Source organism: Camarhynchus parvulus, chromosome 7 (genome assembly GCF_901933205.1).
Source record: "Camarhynchus parvulus chromosome 7, STF_HiC, whole genome shotgun sequence".
Lineage (NCBI taxonomy): Eukaryota > Metazoa > Chordata > Aves > Passeriformes > Thraupidae > Camarhynchus > Camarhynchus parvulus.
The window spans coordinates 27,338,348-27,355,222 of record NC_044577.1 but is presented as its reverse complement, the minus strand read 5'-3'; the positions used below and the strand labels follow the sequence as shown (position 1 = coordinate 27,355,222).

The 16,875-nt window shown below is 41.5% G+C and overlaps 1 protein-coding gene across 1 annotated transcript in view; it reads left to right on the top strand.

The window, feature by feature from the left end:
* The window catches only part of ADCY5 (adenylate cyclase 5), a 203,079-nt gene that overhangs the window by 163,160 nt on the left and 23,044 nt on the right, over nucleotides 1–16,875 (top strand). Inside the window, exons 9-11 of the mRNA XM_030952680.1 lie at nucleotides 9,132–9,154; nucleotides 13,634–13,778; nucleotides 15,420–15,517. Coding sequence (XP_030808540.1) covers nucleotides 9,132–9,154; nucleotides 13,634–13,778; nucleotides 15,420–15,517 — 266 coding nt within the window. The remainder of the gene's footprint in view (nucleotides 1–9,131; nucleotides 9,155–13,633; nucleotides 13,779–15,419; nucleotides 15,518–16,875) is intronic.

The window sequence follows — 16,875 nt, the reverse complement described above, 5'->3', positions numbered from 1 at the left end:
AGTCACGGGGTTGCAACTGGGTCAGCTCATCCCATCCAGCACTTTCCTTGTGCACTGGTCTTCTCTCCAGAGCATCACAGATCCTTCTTTTTCCCTTCCAATTGCTTAGCAGTGGCCTTCCTCACCCTGCAGAGCCTGCAGGGAGGCAGCAGCCCAGACTCATCAATGCTGCACCCTGCTGATGCTGACCTCCATCGGCTGGTGCAAGAGCCCCAGCCCTGAGCAGACTGGTAACTGTGCAGAGGAAGGTCAGACCCAAATGCCCTGGGAGGGCCAAGAGCCCTGCCCTGAGCTGGCAACCTCTGCTGGAGCCCTGCTCTGGGAGCCCACAGTGCTGCAGGGGCTGGGGGCAGCTCCAGGGCAGGGGAACCTGCACAGCATCAGCTGAGGGCTGCCCACAGAGCAGGAGCTGAGCCACAGTCTGGCAGAGCAGCAGAGCTGCTTTCTATTTTTATTGCTTTTTGCATCTTGTCTTCTTGTTTCCTAAACAAAAGCAATCAGTCCAGCACCAGTGACTGTATCTCTCTGGAAATGGAGACTTTTGTGCTGCTCATTCCCCCAAGTCTCCATACACCAGCCTTGCCTTCCCCACTGCCTCTCTAGTCCAGTTTGTAATTGCAGGAGGTCAAAAATAAGTGGACTTAAAAGCATTTGAGAGTACAGGTATATTTATAGCTAGAACAATATTTATACACCACTGAGAAATACTTTGCTTTTCCCAGTATATATTTCAGAGCACTTTTATAAATATTGATGAATTTTAGACTTCTGGAAATAATACTCGTGTCTCAGTTTTCATCAGCAAAACAAAATTGCTATTAAAGAAAAACCAATTTGGGGATTGTAGTCGACTGTAAACTGAAAGAGGTTTGTTGTAAATAGCAATAAAAAGGGAAATGTTGATACTTTCCAAAATTACAGGGCTGTTCTAGATGACAAATTATTTTCTTGTATCTTTTACTCTGCTCAACATTATTAAGTTTGTATCCAGAAAAGCACATCCAGTTTGGGATTACAATAATTAAGGAGATGTGGATGAGTTAGAGATAATCTAGTGGACAAAATTTTAAATTAGCAGAGTTTCAACAGTGTGTCCTCTGAAGTGTTGAAATATTGTGTTTGCTCTAACCTAGAAGGGAGAAGACTGATTAGAAATAAAAGTCTTCAAATACAGGAACATTTATAAGGACAAAAAATAATGATAATCATTCTCCATGACTGTAAGGGGCAGGTTTAAAAATAATCATCCTAATTTGCTGAAAGGAAGCTCTAAGTTAAGAAAAAAACTTAGATGCAAGGATGCAGGCTGTATAAGAAGCTTGTGAAATCCCTGATTTTCATTAACAATTTCTAATTATTTTATTCAGGGCTTTTAAGTCTGGAGTGACATCACAAAATCCTTTGCAAATATTGAAACAATAAGGTTAAAAAGACTCTATTAGGAGAATATATAGGGAATAAATAATATATGAATAATATGAGATACATGTAAAGATTTTAGAAAGTTTCTGATCTGGACTGCATGGAGCTTCATGCATCGATCTCCCCCCTTTGTACAGGAACCAGCTGTACCTCCACCATTGCTGACAGAGACTTGTCTAGCCCTTGTTTAAAGACCTGAAAGAATGGAAAGTCTTGCTGGGCATTCTCTTCAACAGTTTTATGATTTTTGTTGATGTTTTACTTCACATGTCCTCACTTCAGTTTGAAACCATGGTGCTGCATGAGCTATTCACAGTAGATAGAACACAGTTTAATTTTCTCTCCTTTACAATTCTCTTCTCTGTGGTTGAAAACTATTACCATGTCTCTGCACAGCTCTGATTCTCTCATCAAGTTTGTTCCCTGGTTGCAATGCTGGTTTCAGTCTGACCATGCTTCTGTCATGAGTCTGAGTACAGCTAATGAACCATTTATTTGCAGTGAAATTGTGTATGAAGTCAATGTTAGTTACAAAGTAAAAAACTGACATACAAGCAAATAGAGATTATATATGTGTAGGAAATACTACTGCATGAAGATGTGAGACAAGGTTATAAAAATGGATCCTGGCTGGCATGATAAAGGGAATCAGTCCTGATTCCTTGTGGTGCTGCTCAGAGATCTGCACATCCTTCTATGTAATATTTGATGGCTTGGTGTTTGTTTTCTAATGAAACAACACTCATTTACAAGCAGGGTCATTCAATAATAAAATAATTCTTTGTCCTGTTCCCCCTGTCCTAAATCAAACAGTTATTTGCATTTTGCATTGTTAATACAGCTCATTTCCTCTCTTTACGTCTCCAAGTTGCCCTTACAATAGATCTTGTTACTTGGAAATCAAAACTGGGGAACAGGTGCCTCAGTGGAACAGATGCCATAGCTGGTTCTGTGCCAATTCTACCTCTTAAATATCAGAAATAATGAAAATAGAAAATAAAAGCTCCATAAGACAAGTTTTCCTCAGTCAGCTCTGTCAAAGAGAATTGGATTTGAGTCCATGAATTAGGCACTGAGGGTTCACCCTCCTCTGAAAGGTTTCATTTAACTGCAGGTCACCATTATCCTCTTTTCCAGCAATCATCTGCTAAATCTGGTAATTGCAACACTGACGTCAGCAAAGCTGGGAAGGGGCCCCCAATGGAGAAGAATTTGACCCACTATTTTTTCACTGCTATTGTAGTAATCTAACTTGTAATCAAGCAGGGAGAAACTCACAAAATCCTTTCTGCTGTAATCTCCACATATTGCTGTAGATCTGGGAGGAAATTGTTAGTCTAGTCTGGGTTTTATAGAGCCATTTTGGTTTTGATAGCTCTCAAACAGCAAGGGGAGGAATCCCATCCAGCAGTTATGCTGTGTAATTGCTTTGGTGCTCACCTGGAAAAAGAGTTTGCCTGATTCACATGATTCATGGGATCTCACACAAATGACTGGGTGTACAATGTACATTGCTCAAATTGTCAGAGACTTTACACTGTTTGGCATCCTCATCTGCTAGCCTTTTATTCTAGCTGATCAGGACTTGCAATCATCCTTGATTACTTCTTTAAAAGATGGATAAGAATCCATCTTTTAAGGAACTAATCAATGCAACAGCAGATCTGCAGCTGCTATTGAGAAACCTAGACAGAGTTTGATATTTGCCTGGAAGCCTTGCACTGATAATTTTCCCACCATTCAGTACCCTTTTCTAGAATAAATTTTACTCATATGGGAAAGGTCATTTGGATTGAGACAGTACTAAAATGTGTCAGACTGGTTTTGATTGGGACTAAATTTAGCCTGCAGAAATAAAGATACAATTCCCTTTTATTCACAGAAACACTTCTTCCAATGTTCATGGAAGCATTGCACAGGTGGTTTTGTGGCACTTCCCAGAATGATTTCCAAAACTTCCTTGAGTAGGCAGTAAGCCTCAGTGTCAAAAGGCTGCAGGTCAGCAGGTTTGGGTCTGGGTTTCAGACAGGGTGAGCAGCTCTGGCCAGCACCAGTGGGCAATTTCAATTAAGGCTGGTTAGGCTGGGATCCAGTCTGTCTGCATCTGATTAGAAGGCAAACAGTAGCTTCTGGAGAAGTTTGTGGTGTTTATCATCATTTGGAGAGTAGACATGGAAGGGCAGAGATTATGGAGCCAGGAACTGATTCAGGGCATTTCTAGGACTGCTTATTTTTATGTCTGCTTTGCAAGTTCTGAAAACTGTTCACAAATGAGGCACAGAACCAGAAACCATTTCACTTGAAAATGTGACCTTTGTACTGGAGAAATTTGGATTCAGAGTTCACAGAAAACTGTGAGCAACCTGCACTTTTCAGAGGCGTGATTTCAGAGCCAGAAGTTAATTAAAAGTAAGGTAAAGAAAGCCTATTTTAGCCAAAGTAACCTCTTGTGATCTACAGATTTATCTGTTATTTATCTGATGGCCCAGATAAATTCATGGCATTGCCCAGGTCTGGTCTATCAGATGAGGACTGTCTACAGAATCATTTGGAGTTGAAGAAAGCAGAGGGTTTCACCATCTGTGACCAGTGCCGTGGAATGAAAGTCTTTTTATCAAGTGGGGTGGGCTGCAGAAAAGGAGCTCTTCAGCTTTCCTTTTCAGACCTCATTAGTCTCTGTTCCAGCTATAGCAGACACACTCATCATTTAATCTGCTTCATAAACTGGTTTTCTGCCAGTCTGTTGTTCTGCACTTAGATGCTTGTTAAATATCCTTCCTATCAGGCTTTATTCTTTCTGGACTCTGGAAACAGAAATTGTGTTATTTTTGGCTTGAGTGCTTTGAAGTCCTTCAGTTTTGCTTCTGCATTTACACCTGACAGCATCTATCTTCATAGCCTTGTCTTTTTGACCACAGGGACAAAGCAGAAGGCACAACAGTGCTGAAAATAGATGTGAATAATTAGTTTTGTGGTAGAGCCAAAGCAGGTTTGTTTTTATCAACATCTACTCTCAGCCTGTCACTCTCCCTTTCTGTTTTCCATGGTCCCTGTCTCTGGGAAGCACCTCTGCAAGTTGGCCTTAACTCTTACAAAGCTCATTTTGTCCCTCAGTCCAAAGTTATTTAGATTTCTGCTTTAACATCATGTAAGTTCTATTTTGACTTTGTTCTGAGGATGAAAACAGGGTAAGAAAAATTAGTTTCTTTGTCATTTTTGCTCCTAAGATCTTTGCTGGAGTTGAGAACGAAGTTTTTAAGGGTGGAATTTATGCTTCCCACACACATTGCCATTAAGAAGGTCATGAAGCTCATCAGACCCTCTACTGCCTTATTTTTGGAGTAAAATGAAAAGTTAAAAGCATATAAAATCTACTCCACTTTTCTTTGCATATTTACGATATGTTAATAATTGCAGCCAGTGTTCTCAAAGTTAGAATTATTATTTCTAATCGTTCTTGATTTGAAGTGTTATGGTGTAGCAATCAGCTTGTCATGTCTTTGACAAACACTTTGTCATTCTATTTAAGGAATCAGTTTTAATCTTCAAAGAAAAGGGCTTAGTTAATTTAGAAGTCAAGCAGAGAGATGGCAGTCATATGAGCTTTTAGCACAATAGATATTCATAAAATATCCCCCATAAAGTAGTAAGCCTTAGGGGCCATAGGGACTGAGGCAGTAATATTCCCTCTTTTCTTCCTCCTGCACATCTACTCCCACTGAGGATGTCAGTGTGGATTCTGAGTCACCTGACCTGCCATAAAACAATAAGGCTTTTTAATAATCTCCTGTAGAAAAGGCAAAAGAGCAGAGCCTTGAAGGGAGTTGATTCAGCTGAGTTTGGGTCGTTCCTGAAGTCAAAGAGAGGACTTGTCTTAGTCTCAGAGGAATTATTAAATGCTATTACCTTTGCTTTTGCAGTCTGATGGCAGAGTAATACAGCTTTCTGGGGGAATTAGAAAAACACCAGTATCAGGGATATTTAAAATGAGACTGAATAAAATTTGCGTGAGGTCCTATGTGCAGCAGTCCAGTAGTGCTGTACTGTGGTAAGACCTATCTCATGCCTTATGGTCCCTTCTAGAAGGAAGGAATTTTGGCCTGAACAAGGGCAACTTTATCATCATGATTGTGGAGCTATTCTTGAACTCCTGCAAACTCCTATCTGTCCGATTCTTGTAGCCATCATCACTTTTGTCATTCTCATCCCTGCTGACGATTCACAGCCTTTTCTCCATAGCTCCCTGGAAAACCACTGGTATTGTTTCAGCCTGCTGGGTACAAATCCATGAGCAGTCAAGAGGGGATTAAATCCTGGGTTAAATTCTTAACTCCAGGAATTGGTTGTTTCTTTTCCTATCCCTTTACACTCCCTCTCCTAAATGACAGGGGCATCTCATTTTTATCAGTTTGTTTTTGGGTTTTTTTCTGGGGGGTTCAGATTTCTGCGTATGTTTGTGCAGAAATGCCAATTTTGCCATATCTCTGTGCAGCAGTGCCCAAACAGGCTGAGCCCAGCCCCAGCCCAGCTGTCCAACCTGCAGTGGATCACATGGGGGTTGCTGGACAGTGCCTTTAACCCCTCGTATTTCTCTAGAGTTTGGAACTTTGGCTACCAGATTATGAGTAAGAATGAAGAAAAGTCCATCTAGACCCTATTCCTGCAGGCTTGGTTGTGTGTTTATCCTGTGTATAACACAGACCATTGCAATTGATGGGAGCAGCCTCACTCTGAACCATGGGCTGGAGCAAAACATCTGACTCCTGAAGATACTAAACTATTTGCCAGCTGGGGAGAAGAAAAAAAGACCAATCTGTCATTAGTGCTCAAGCCTTGTGCAAGGGGAAGGAAATAATTTGAAGTGCAGATTTTTCAATGAACCGAGCATGCCCACCAGAGTGGAGGAGGTGAAAGCACATTAACCAAAACCCAGGGGGAAATCTCCCTCCCAGCCCAAAGCAGGGTGGGCAGCATGACCCTAAGCACCTGATCACCTCCTCTGCTTGAAAGGCTTCTTGGTGAGTGATTGAAACATGGATGCTTTAGTGGAGAGGGAGGAAAATCTCTGGTCACAGCCAGGTCCTAGAGGTGTATTTGCTCTATATCCTGGCAAAGTCTTCCAGTGCAAATAAGATATCCTGTAATAAATGATCAGGTTTTAAGAAGCTGTGTTTAAGGATTTTCTTCCTAAAATAATCCCACAGACCTTTCTCTAGAACAATTCCATTTTTGGCAATTCTGCTCGAAGAATCTTTAGTATTAAATGGGAGCGTTTGAAGTGAATCATTTAATTTGCTTAACTTAAACAGGTTCCTACAACATTTAATTTTAAGCTGATTCTCTCTAATTAAAGTTCAAGTCACTCTTAAATATTTAGCCTTGTTAAATGAAGATCCAGGAAAGAAAATGTGATGATAGTTTTTTCTTTTCTGCTTTACTTGAAATATGTATTTTTTTGGTCTTTAGTTTTGAAGCACCAATTTAATTTGAGTTACCATCAAGAATAATTTCCAGAATTTCAAGCACAATTTAGTATTGTAAATTGAAAAGCTAGATCAATTAATTCTCTTTTATTTTAGAAACTTTCCTTGTAACAGTTTTGCTGATGAAGAGAGAAGCAGGGCAGAATCAAACTCCATGTGGGTTAAGTGTTCACCCATATAAATGGCCAGTTAAATATTATTCCACACTTGAAATATTGGGGAATTTTTTGAGGATATGCTTGCTGAGGTGTTCTAGTAACTTGACCTGGTCAGCCTGTGTCCTCAAACTTGTGTGTCCCAAAGCCAGGAGTGTGAGATCTGTGTTTAGTTTGAGGAATTCAGTGGGATGGAGAGTTACACAGCTGGTTGTGAAAATCAGACCATTTTAGGGGACTCTCCCACTGCACTCAGTCATCCAGTTCCCAACTGGCTAAGCTTGAAAAAGTGACCTTCATATCTGTCTAATAAAGTACAGGCTGTTTTCTTATCCCTTCCCTCTGCTTATTTCTTGGCTGGTAGCTATTCGTGTTCAGTTGACTTTTTTTTCCCAGCCTAACTGACTATGACACCAGACAAATTAGCGAGCATTTTGTCTCCATGATTAATCAGTGAGCTTTCAGTTTTGGCACTGTGTTGTAGGATTACTTAGAGGATAAATAAATAAATCAATCAGATATTTCTGACAACTGTAAAATAATTAGGCAAAAGAAGAAGGAAAAAAACCACACAACAAAAAGTTGAATGATCACTCTTTAACATGAAATCAGAAAGTACTTTTTTTTTTTGGCTTGACTAACTGGACATGCTAACATGCTAATCAACATTATTATTTCCTTCTTCCCACTGAATCTGCTGGTGGCTGTGACATGGGACTGAGAGACCTCCTTTATCTGAATTTCCAATGGGTTAAGTTGGAGTGACAGTTTCTGTTTAGGAGTGTGGTTTTAGTCTGAAACAGAGTATGCAAAAATGGGAATTGCTCTCTTAGTGAATCACAGTCCTGGCTGCTGACCTGAGTGGCAGACCTCAGTTTTTCCCTCTGGCAAAGCTGGTGTGTTGGCTTTCCTTCTGCCATGTGGCCACACTGCTAACTCACTGCAAGGGCAAAATCTGTTCTCATTTAGTGTCTGGTCAATGTTGTTGTTCCTGATGGTTTTGGACAAGGCCCCTGTGGGAAGACTTTTGCCCAAAGATGTTTGATTTTCCACAGTCAGGATGGATTTCAGTGTGCTGCTCCCAGAATGGCTGCTGCTGCAGGTCCAGCAGCTGGAATATCCTCACGTGCCCTGAGCAGTTTTGGCCTGAGGTCTCTGGGAGAAAAACAAAAGCAATTCTTCATATCTCCCAGCTACATTTGTTTTATGTTTTGGAACACAGGGTACAAACTCTGTGCCTGAGTATTTGACCCTATTTGTCAAATATACAACTTTTCTTGACTACAGTTAAATTTAAGCCAAGATGTCAGAGGGCACATTTTGTTTCAGCCCATGCAAAATGGCAATTTTGATGTAATTTGGTGTGTTGGGTATGTCAATGCTAAGCATATAAACTTATGCCTCCATATAAAATTTTGTCTAAGGCCCTCTAGCCATTACAACTATGGATGACTCATAAATACTTAATCCATTCAGGTAGGTCCTGAAAGAATTGTGAATATTTGGGCTATTGCAAATATTATAAATAATTCCTGAAATCTTATTCAAGAAAACGTGTTCTGTGTGTGCATGTGATGAGGGGAGGAGCAGGGAGACCCTTGGGAAAGATGAAAACCAAAATGCATCCGTAGCCCTTAGCTGAGCCCTGACATAAAGAGATGCAGCCTTCTTGAATACAGGGGTTGATTTGTACAGGGTTATTGTTCTGAGTTTTGTTTCAAGTAAAACACATCCTCTGTTACAATATCAGTACAATTTCCATTGTATCATTTGTAATGGTGACTGCTAAAAAGAAGACACCTGAAATAAAGTGCGCCAGCAGTCAGCTGAAACACTTCCTTTATCTGCACTCCCATGAATTTATATCTGAAGGAATGTGTTTTTCCAAAGCTACTCTCTCTGCCCGCTGGCAGGGCTGCACAAAATATTGTTGTGGGTGGGAAGAGCTGTCCATCCACACCTAACAAATGAGTGTCCTGAAAAGTCCCCTGTGAAATGCTGTTCCCGGGATGCTTTGTGTTCTCAAGGTCAGCCTGTTTGCTCACCCTTGTGCCCTTTTCCTTTCTTTCAGGGTTTCGAGGACCCCAAGGACAAGTAAGCAAATTTACTTCTGTCATACACTCTTATGTTTACACGTTTGGGATTTTTTTCTCATATTAAAAAAGGACAAAAATTGATGCCCGGAAGCCAAAAATAATGCTTGGGCTCCCCAGAGGTTTGTCCTGGAGGGACAGCCATTTGAGGGCACAGGATTGACTGATGTGCATTCAGAACAGCCACTGCCCTCAAAACATTTATTTGTTTGGTGGTTCTAACTTGCTTTTATAATTAAAATGCTTTTGCTGCACTTCCCCTTGCCCCAGATAATCTCCACTCTTTGAAAATAACCCAAGACAAAATCTTCCTCTAAAGTATATATGTGTTGGACATCTCCAAAAAGAAAAGCTTATGTATGTATTGAAATGCTTGTATCACTTCTGAATTTATTTTATATTACTCATTATACTCATTATTATATTATTTTTTTATTTCACTCATTATTGCATATTACTTATTTCTACATAGAAAAATAAACTCAGAAATGATAACTTGTTTGAAAAAGTAAATTCCAAGTTTAATGGTCTAAAATATAGCCAAATTTTAGCAGCGTTTTCACTTTTTTCCTGTAGAACTTTAGAGAAATTGTTAAAACAATTTAATGAGAGTAGTATTTTGAAAATTTGCCTTTGGAGGAAAAAACCCAAACACATTCACTTTTTAACTTCACAACTGGACACAGCAAAAGCATTTCCTTTATTGAAGGTGTTTAGAATAATTTCATGATCAGTCCTGCTGAATGGCATTAATTATAAGCTTGCTTAGAGCCAGTCAGGCAACAGTGGAGGAGACTGATGCTTAAAATATGTTGCTGTTGCTCTTTGTCATGTTTCTCAGGCTGAGTGGATTTCTGTGAGCTGGGACAGGTAAATGCTTCTATGACCTCTAGGCATCCAGCTGTGGGAAAGTCCACATTATGGTGGAGAGCAGCTGCATAAATGGAAAGTGATAAGATTGAACATGGTGATATTAAGAGTCATTCTCTCCTTCCCTTGCCCTTCCCTGCAAACTGGATTTTTGTAACATTTAGCTCTGTGCACCCTGGGATGCTTCTCTGGTCCCACTGTTTATTGTTCACTGTTTCCTGTTGTATCCAGGGATGCTGGGGAAACTCCATTGATGTTAGATATGCTTTGGGCAGAAAAGAGTTAACAGATTACAACAAAATAATTCATAGCAATATAGAAATTTTCAGTATCCCTCATGAAATAATATTTTTCCTCATAGTTTCTGCAAGAAAACACAGAAATCAGCTGCCTCAGTCCTGGTCCACAGCAGAGTCACCCAACAGCTGAGGAGCAGCATCTCCTCTGTTGCTCCAAGGGCCATAATCTCTGTTCTCCATCCTATAGTTTGCAAGGTTCCTTGGGTGTTACAGCCAATAGCTGAGCTGTCTCACTCTGGATGGTGACAGCTTATTACACAAATTTCAGGATTTTTGCATTTCTGTTCAGTACCAAAAGAAATTACTACTTGCCTATGATTCTCTTTATCCAAAAATCTGTTTAACTCCAGTACAAAGATTTGGCAAAAATAAAACTCTAGCAGAATATGTTCATGGTGAGAATGGTTAAAATTAGACGTCTAAACCATGTCAAGTACTAAGGCAGTTCCTTCATGTGCAGAAATACTGAGGGTCAATACTTTTGTCTGGCAGCAAAGAAAGACGTGGGCAGCTCGCATCCCTGAAAACAGGACCAAACCTCATGTGCATGAGTGCAGGTTTAGTTACTCAACCTAAGCATGAAGCATTTAAAATTATGGCATACATGTAGTTTTGGCAGTGGTCACACTCTGCATTGGCAGAAAGTAATTAAATCAGCAGCACATTTTTGGACCACTCTGAAGCCAGCATCTCTGGGTTAATTGGTAGCATTCACATGTGCAAGCAGAGTGAAGTTGCTACAAGCTCTTGTTTGTGCTGTTCCTGTCCCTTGACACAATTTTCTGTTGGCTGCATTTGAAGAAACTTCAGCACTGCTTCTAGGATGTGTTTTTGGAAGTTTCATAGCAGCCTGAAATCCTCATTTCCACCCCCCTCTCCACCAACCGTACTATCAATATATCAAAAGGCATTTTGACATATGAATTTCATTAATCTATGGCAGTAGCTCAGCTCTGACTTACAGGCACTGCCTCCAGGGCACTCCTTAGAACTGTGAACTTTAGTATGCCAATTTAAAATTACATTTATGCAAATGTACCCAAACTTGCTGCACTGTAATTTAGCTTGGGTACAATGGGCTGTGAAAGTCACCTGAACAGCTCAGGCTGTGTGAGCTTCCCTGCAGTCTGTGTGAGGGTGGCTGCCCCCTGCCAATGTCCCAGCAAGGCAATTTCAAACCAGCAGGGGTAATTCCACACAGCCTGCAACCTTGGAGCTTACTGTAGTGTTAGAAACACCCTGAGCAGTAAAACAACCTAGTGCAGACCTGCAGGCAGTTGAGGTGGACACCGAGCAGGCAGGTTCTTCCCCTTTGCATGCTCCTGAGTGGCACTTTCAGACTGGAACTGTAGATGTGGGTGCTCTTTGCCCAGCTGCTGAGCTGTCCCTGAGCTGGGTTGCAGTGGAGAGCGCATCCCGTGTGCGGAGCGGGGCAATGGGGATGCCCCAGTGTGTACAGAACTCACAGGGCCTTGGAAGGCATTCTGTAAATACAAAGTGTAATGATTTCCTTGCTCGTTTTTATGAGCCCAGAAGACGCTGCAAGGACTGAATGAAGCGAAGCAGCATCCCCTTGAATGCTCAAGCAGATGTATTTCCTCTGAGGAAGTAAATTGAATGTCCTGACCTTGTAGGAAAAAAACCCACTTTTATTTTCAAAGCTGATTATATGAATTTCTAGGAACTAAATAACTTCTAGAGGCCCAAAATAAAAAACTCTTTCCCCCAACCCCTTTGAAATACTAAGGTTGGCTAAAATAGAGATTAGACCTTGAGACAAACTAGGCTTGTAACTGCTGTATAGGCACTGAGTAGATGCCACTGGTGTGCTGTCATGACCCAGCTGAGGGGCAGACACATTCAGCTTGTTAGCTGGGTCAAGGAGTGGTAGAATGGAAATGAGCAGATAGACCTGATTTATTTTTCTCTTGCCAAGAGATGCACAGAAGAGTTGAGGTACAGAGGGCTTCTTAAAATCTGATCCAGTTTTGCAGAAAGCTTTGAAAGAGCCTTCCTTTTGGAAAGGGATCTTTAACTTTTAAAACAGAGTCACATTCTGGTTTGTGAGCTGCTTTCCAGCACAGCCTTACCTGTGGGAGCCTGCTGGCTGCAGCACAGAGTGCATTGTGTGCTCTGGTGCAGTACAAATGAAACCAGGGAAATAAAGCAGAGTAGCTTCTCATGGTGCTTGTCAGACCCCAGGATTCTTCCTCCAGAGCTGGGGAGGGGCACACAGCAGGAGCCCAGAGTTGCTGTGGCACCATGGGGTTTGCACACAGAAATAGTTATCTGCTGGAATATACCCCAGTGCAAGGGAGGGGCATATTCCAATGGATAACTATTGGCAAACCCTGGAGATAACCTGGGCAATCATGCAAGCAGAGCAGAAAAACAGCACTTCAGGATTAGCTTTTAATTTCTGCCTATAGCTCGTTTGAGGGCAGGCCATTAAAGTGACAGCATCAAGTCATTAAAATACTGTTAGATTTTAAAAATAACTAGAATCTGGGGAGGTGCTTCAGGTTTCCTGATATTCAGTGCAAAACACCTCAGGACAATTAAGTTTACAGTGTTATTTTTTCTCAACAGTTTTTGAAAGTCAGCTTCATTTTTCTTGAGCTACAGCAGAGATTCAGAAAAACAGTGGCACAAAAGATTATAATCTTGTTCCACATATTTAGAAAGCAGACTCAAATTTGTATTTTTTTTTTCTTCTGTTGCCTTTTGCAACCTTTTCTTAAGTAAATATCTTGTAAACAGATTTTTCTTTCTGTTTTATGCTTTATACTCATAAGTAACTGTGTGAAGGGGAGTCAGGCCACATTTTTTTCCCCAAATGTTTGTTCTGTAAACAATTTTTTTCTCAAAAAGGGAAAATTGTTCAAGCTTGGAAATTTTCATAGAAATACTTACAGAAATTGTTATTAGAAAGCATGAAATATGACTGGAGGCATAAATTATTTTTTTCAGTGCAGGCACTAACAGCTACAGCAGTGCAGGGAAGGATAAGTCAGAGGACAAGGGGAAGGAGGCTACCCAGTGGTTTTAGATAATGAGGGATGGAAATGAGACCTGAGTGCAAGGAAACAGATGTAGTATAGAAACAGGGTAAATAAATAGAAGCCTTGTAGTAATGACTGGGGACTGGCAGTGAGCTCTAGAGCCAATACCACTCCCTCTCTGCTCCCAGTCCCTCTCCCAGCTGGAGCAAAATGCCATTAACCTCCAGCTCACTATACACTGCAATAACACACGGTGCAGAGGCAGAAATTACCTTGTGCTCTTATGCTCCCTTTCCATGGCATCCCCAGGAGCACCCAGGAGAGCATGAACCCAGAGGATGAAGTGGATGAGTTTCTGGGCCGGGCCATCGACGCCAGAAGCATCGATCGGTTACGCTCGGAGCACGTGCGCAAATTCCTCTTAACATTCAGGGAGCCTGACCTGGAGAAAAAGGTAACGCTGTCCAAAAACCTGCACTGGGTCAGCCAGGCTTGTTAGGAGCTTTAATTCTCCTGCAGAAAGTCAGGCTGCTATATCTAGGGTTTAAGCTGTGCTGGGTGCTGGAGGTGGGGTTGTGATTTTAAAAAATCCATGCTTCTTCATGGAAACTTTAATATAACTTGTCCTAAAAAAGTCACAGTCATCTGAAGGGAGCACTGGTCGGGAAAGCCAGTTCTATCAGACACACATGAATGTGCAGTGATAAGCAGTAAAGGGAATCCAGAATAAACCAGATTTTTTTCTCTGACTTTCAGACTCCAAACTGAGATTGCAGCCACCCCTTATCTCCTTCAAATCACTGGAGAAACCCACTTCAGCCTACCTAAGCTCTTCTGGAGGGATTCCTCCTCTGGAGGGACTCCTCTGGAGGGACTTTTTCCTGCCCTTTGTCCCCAAAGAGCCCCAGGTACTATTAGGGCTCATTGGGATGCAATCTGTACTCTGGATATTTTTGGGAGCCCATTTTAAGCAAGAAGTAGTTCTCTATCCCACAAATGTGAGAAAGGGGAGTAACAGACCTCAAGCTCATGAGCAGTTGATTTCATCCTGATCTGGTTTCAGATATTGCTGTCAGGCAAAAATCATTTCCCTGACAATATAGTAGAGACTATCTGTTATCATCAGCTCTAGATGGCTGCAAAGTTAAATTTCCAAGTCTAATTTCTAAGTCTAGAGGTACCTGGATGACATTATTAAAGGTACCATAAGAAATGGTGGGTTTAATTGCACAAAGAAAGTAATCCTTTTTTCTTTCATTTTTTATTCAAGCACATATCCTTAGCATGCTTGAGTGGTCTGTGGGTTAAACTCATTATTCCATGGAAAACACTTCATAATAAGTCTGCACTAATTATTTTATAATTTTATTTAGAAACAGTCTTTCCTTGACAAGAATGACTACCAATTACAAAAGCAGAGCTTTTGAGGATTTACAGCTGTTCAATGAATCAGTGTGGGACTGGATAAAAGCTCGAGCATGTAATTTCCCCCCACTCCTCCTCTTCAATTTTACAGCTGAAAACTGCCAGGGAAATTAGCGGTTCACCTGTTCAGAGCACCTTTTATTTTGTGGTTCAAACACTGATATGGTCTGTGCTGAGAACTGAGCTCCAAGCTAAAGAAAGCATCTCTGGGAATGGGGTGCAGCTCCCACGTGGCTGGTATGACAAGAAGCTGGAAGGAGTGACTGTGTGACAAGCACAGCAGCCTTGCACTGCCCCCAGAACAAGTCAGTCATCTGCACAAATGCAAGGTTTTCTCATCAGCAGCATTTGTCCCTCTTGGAGGAAACTTCCCATGCAAGAAGTTTAGGTCTGATGACAGTGACCTAGAATCTTGGTCCCAGATAATCCATTTCTGTTCCTCTCGTGCAAGGGGCAGCTGGTGAATCCTCTCTTCACCCAGCTCTGTGGGTTTCTTCCCTGGCCTTTGGGCCTGTTCAAGTCCTTACAGATTGCCTGGGGGAGAAGGGGAGTGGGGATGTTGTTTTGTACCAGCACTGCTTTCCAAGGACCTAGACAAAAACCAAGTAAGAAGTTTTTGTTGGCAGCCAGTCAGATTTCCCACTAACACAACAACTGTGTTTTTTTGCAGTACTCCAAGCAGGTGGATGACAGGTTTGGAGCCTATGTGGCTTGTGCCTCCCTAGTCTTCCTCTTCATCTGCTTTGTTCAAATCATAATCATGCCACAGTGAGTACCCTTTCATCCCTTTGCTCCCACCTGCTCCCCTCCTCTATTCCAGCCTACTTTTCTTTGTTTTTTCCTTGAAAATTCAGAACTCCAAGGGGAAGAGAAAAATCCTTAAATAATTCATGCTCAAGTGATGCATGGTGCTTATTGTTTTCACCCATTTCTAGTGCAGATTAAAACCTCCTCACTGGCATGTGAAGATTTCTGTTTCCCCGAAGTGATTTCTCTTATAATTTACCTTGGTCTTAGGAAATTCAGTTCAGCACATTTATAAGCCTGTGGAAAACAAATATCACTGAGTAGGAAGGATTGGCTACCAAGGCATAGCTCACACTCATAGCCCAAGGCTGGGCTGCCCTCTTGTCTAAACACATTGGGACAGGGAGCTGGAAACCCATCACAGCCTCATTGCTCAGAGCACAGAGGTCTCAGGATCTGCTTAGCAAATGGGGATAATCTCTCATATATTTATTCCTCTGGACTCAGAGCAGCTGGCCAAGAGGAGAGACAGAGAGGAGGTTGAGCTGCACATGCCTGAGCTTGTGGCTCACTCCAGGTTTAAGAGTTGCAGTCATTTCTTTTCCCAAGGCAAGAATGGCATAAGCTCCTCAGGGCCGTGGGGCACAGTGCTCTTGGCCCACTGCACTGGTCTGCAGCTTTGTCTGCAAGGCACAGCTCAACCCACTAAATCTTTTCCAGCAGTGAGGTCTGCAGAAATGGGACTTCTCAAAGAGTTCTTTAAAAGTCACTTAAAATTACAGCATGTGGGTATTTCCTATAATCTGGTTTAGTAGCAATAATACACCATTCACTGAGCAATGCTGTGTTGGAAATAAATTTAGAGTTAGTAATTTTTAAACTGAAGAATGAGATCACAGAAGCTATGAAAAGGCTCCAAATTTATCTTCCTTACAAGAAGACAAAAAAATGTCCCTAAAGAGAGCTCCAGCACTATTTTATGCCATCACAACTGTTTTCTATGTCTGTTCCCACCACTCTTTTTAGACTAGAGACTGGTTTGCAGTGCTCAGATCAGATATTCAGAAGGTCACAGAAATAACACATAGTCTGATGTTTATCATTCACTCTCCCAGGCACAAGTGCTCACAGAAGGATGGAATCAGCAAAATAACATCGGGACAAATGCACAATGTAAACAGACAGGTCTGCTTTGGGAAACTGCAAGTGAAGCTGAAAGAGGCTCAAAATTGGAACTAGATAATTCCCAGCAATTAATGCAATGTTAATTACATCCAAAAATGTTCTCTGAGAGTAACTAATTTAACAGGGGCTTACACTTTGGACTTCTAGATATTGCTGTCATAACTTCACACGTGCAGAGGCCCTCTACCAACCTT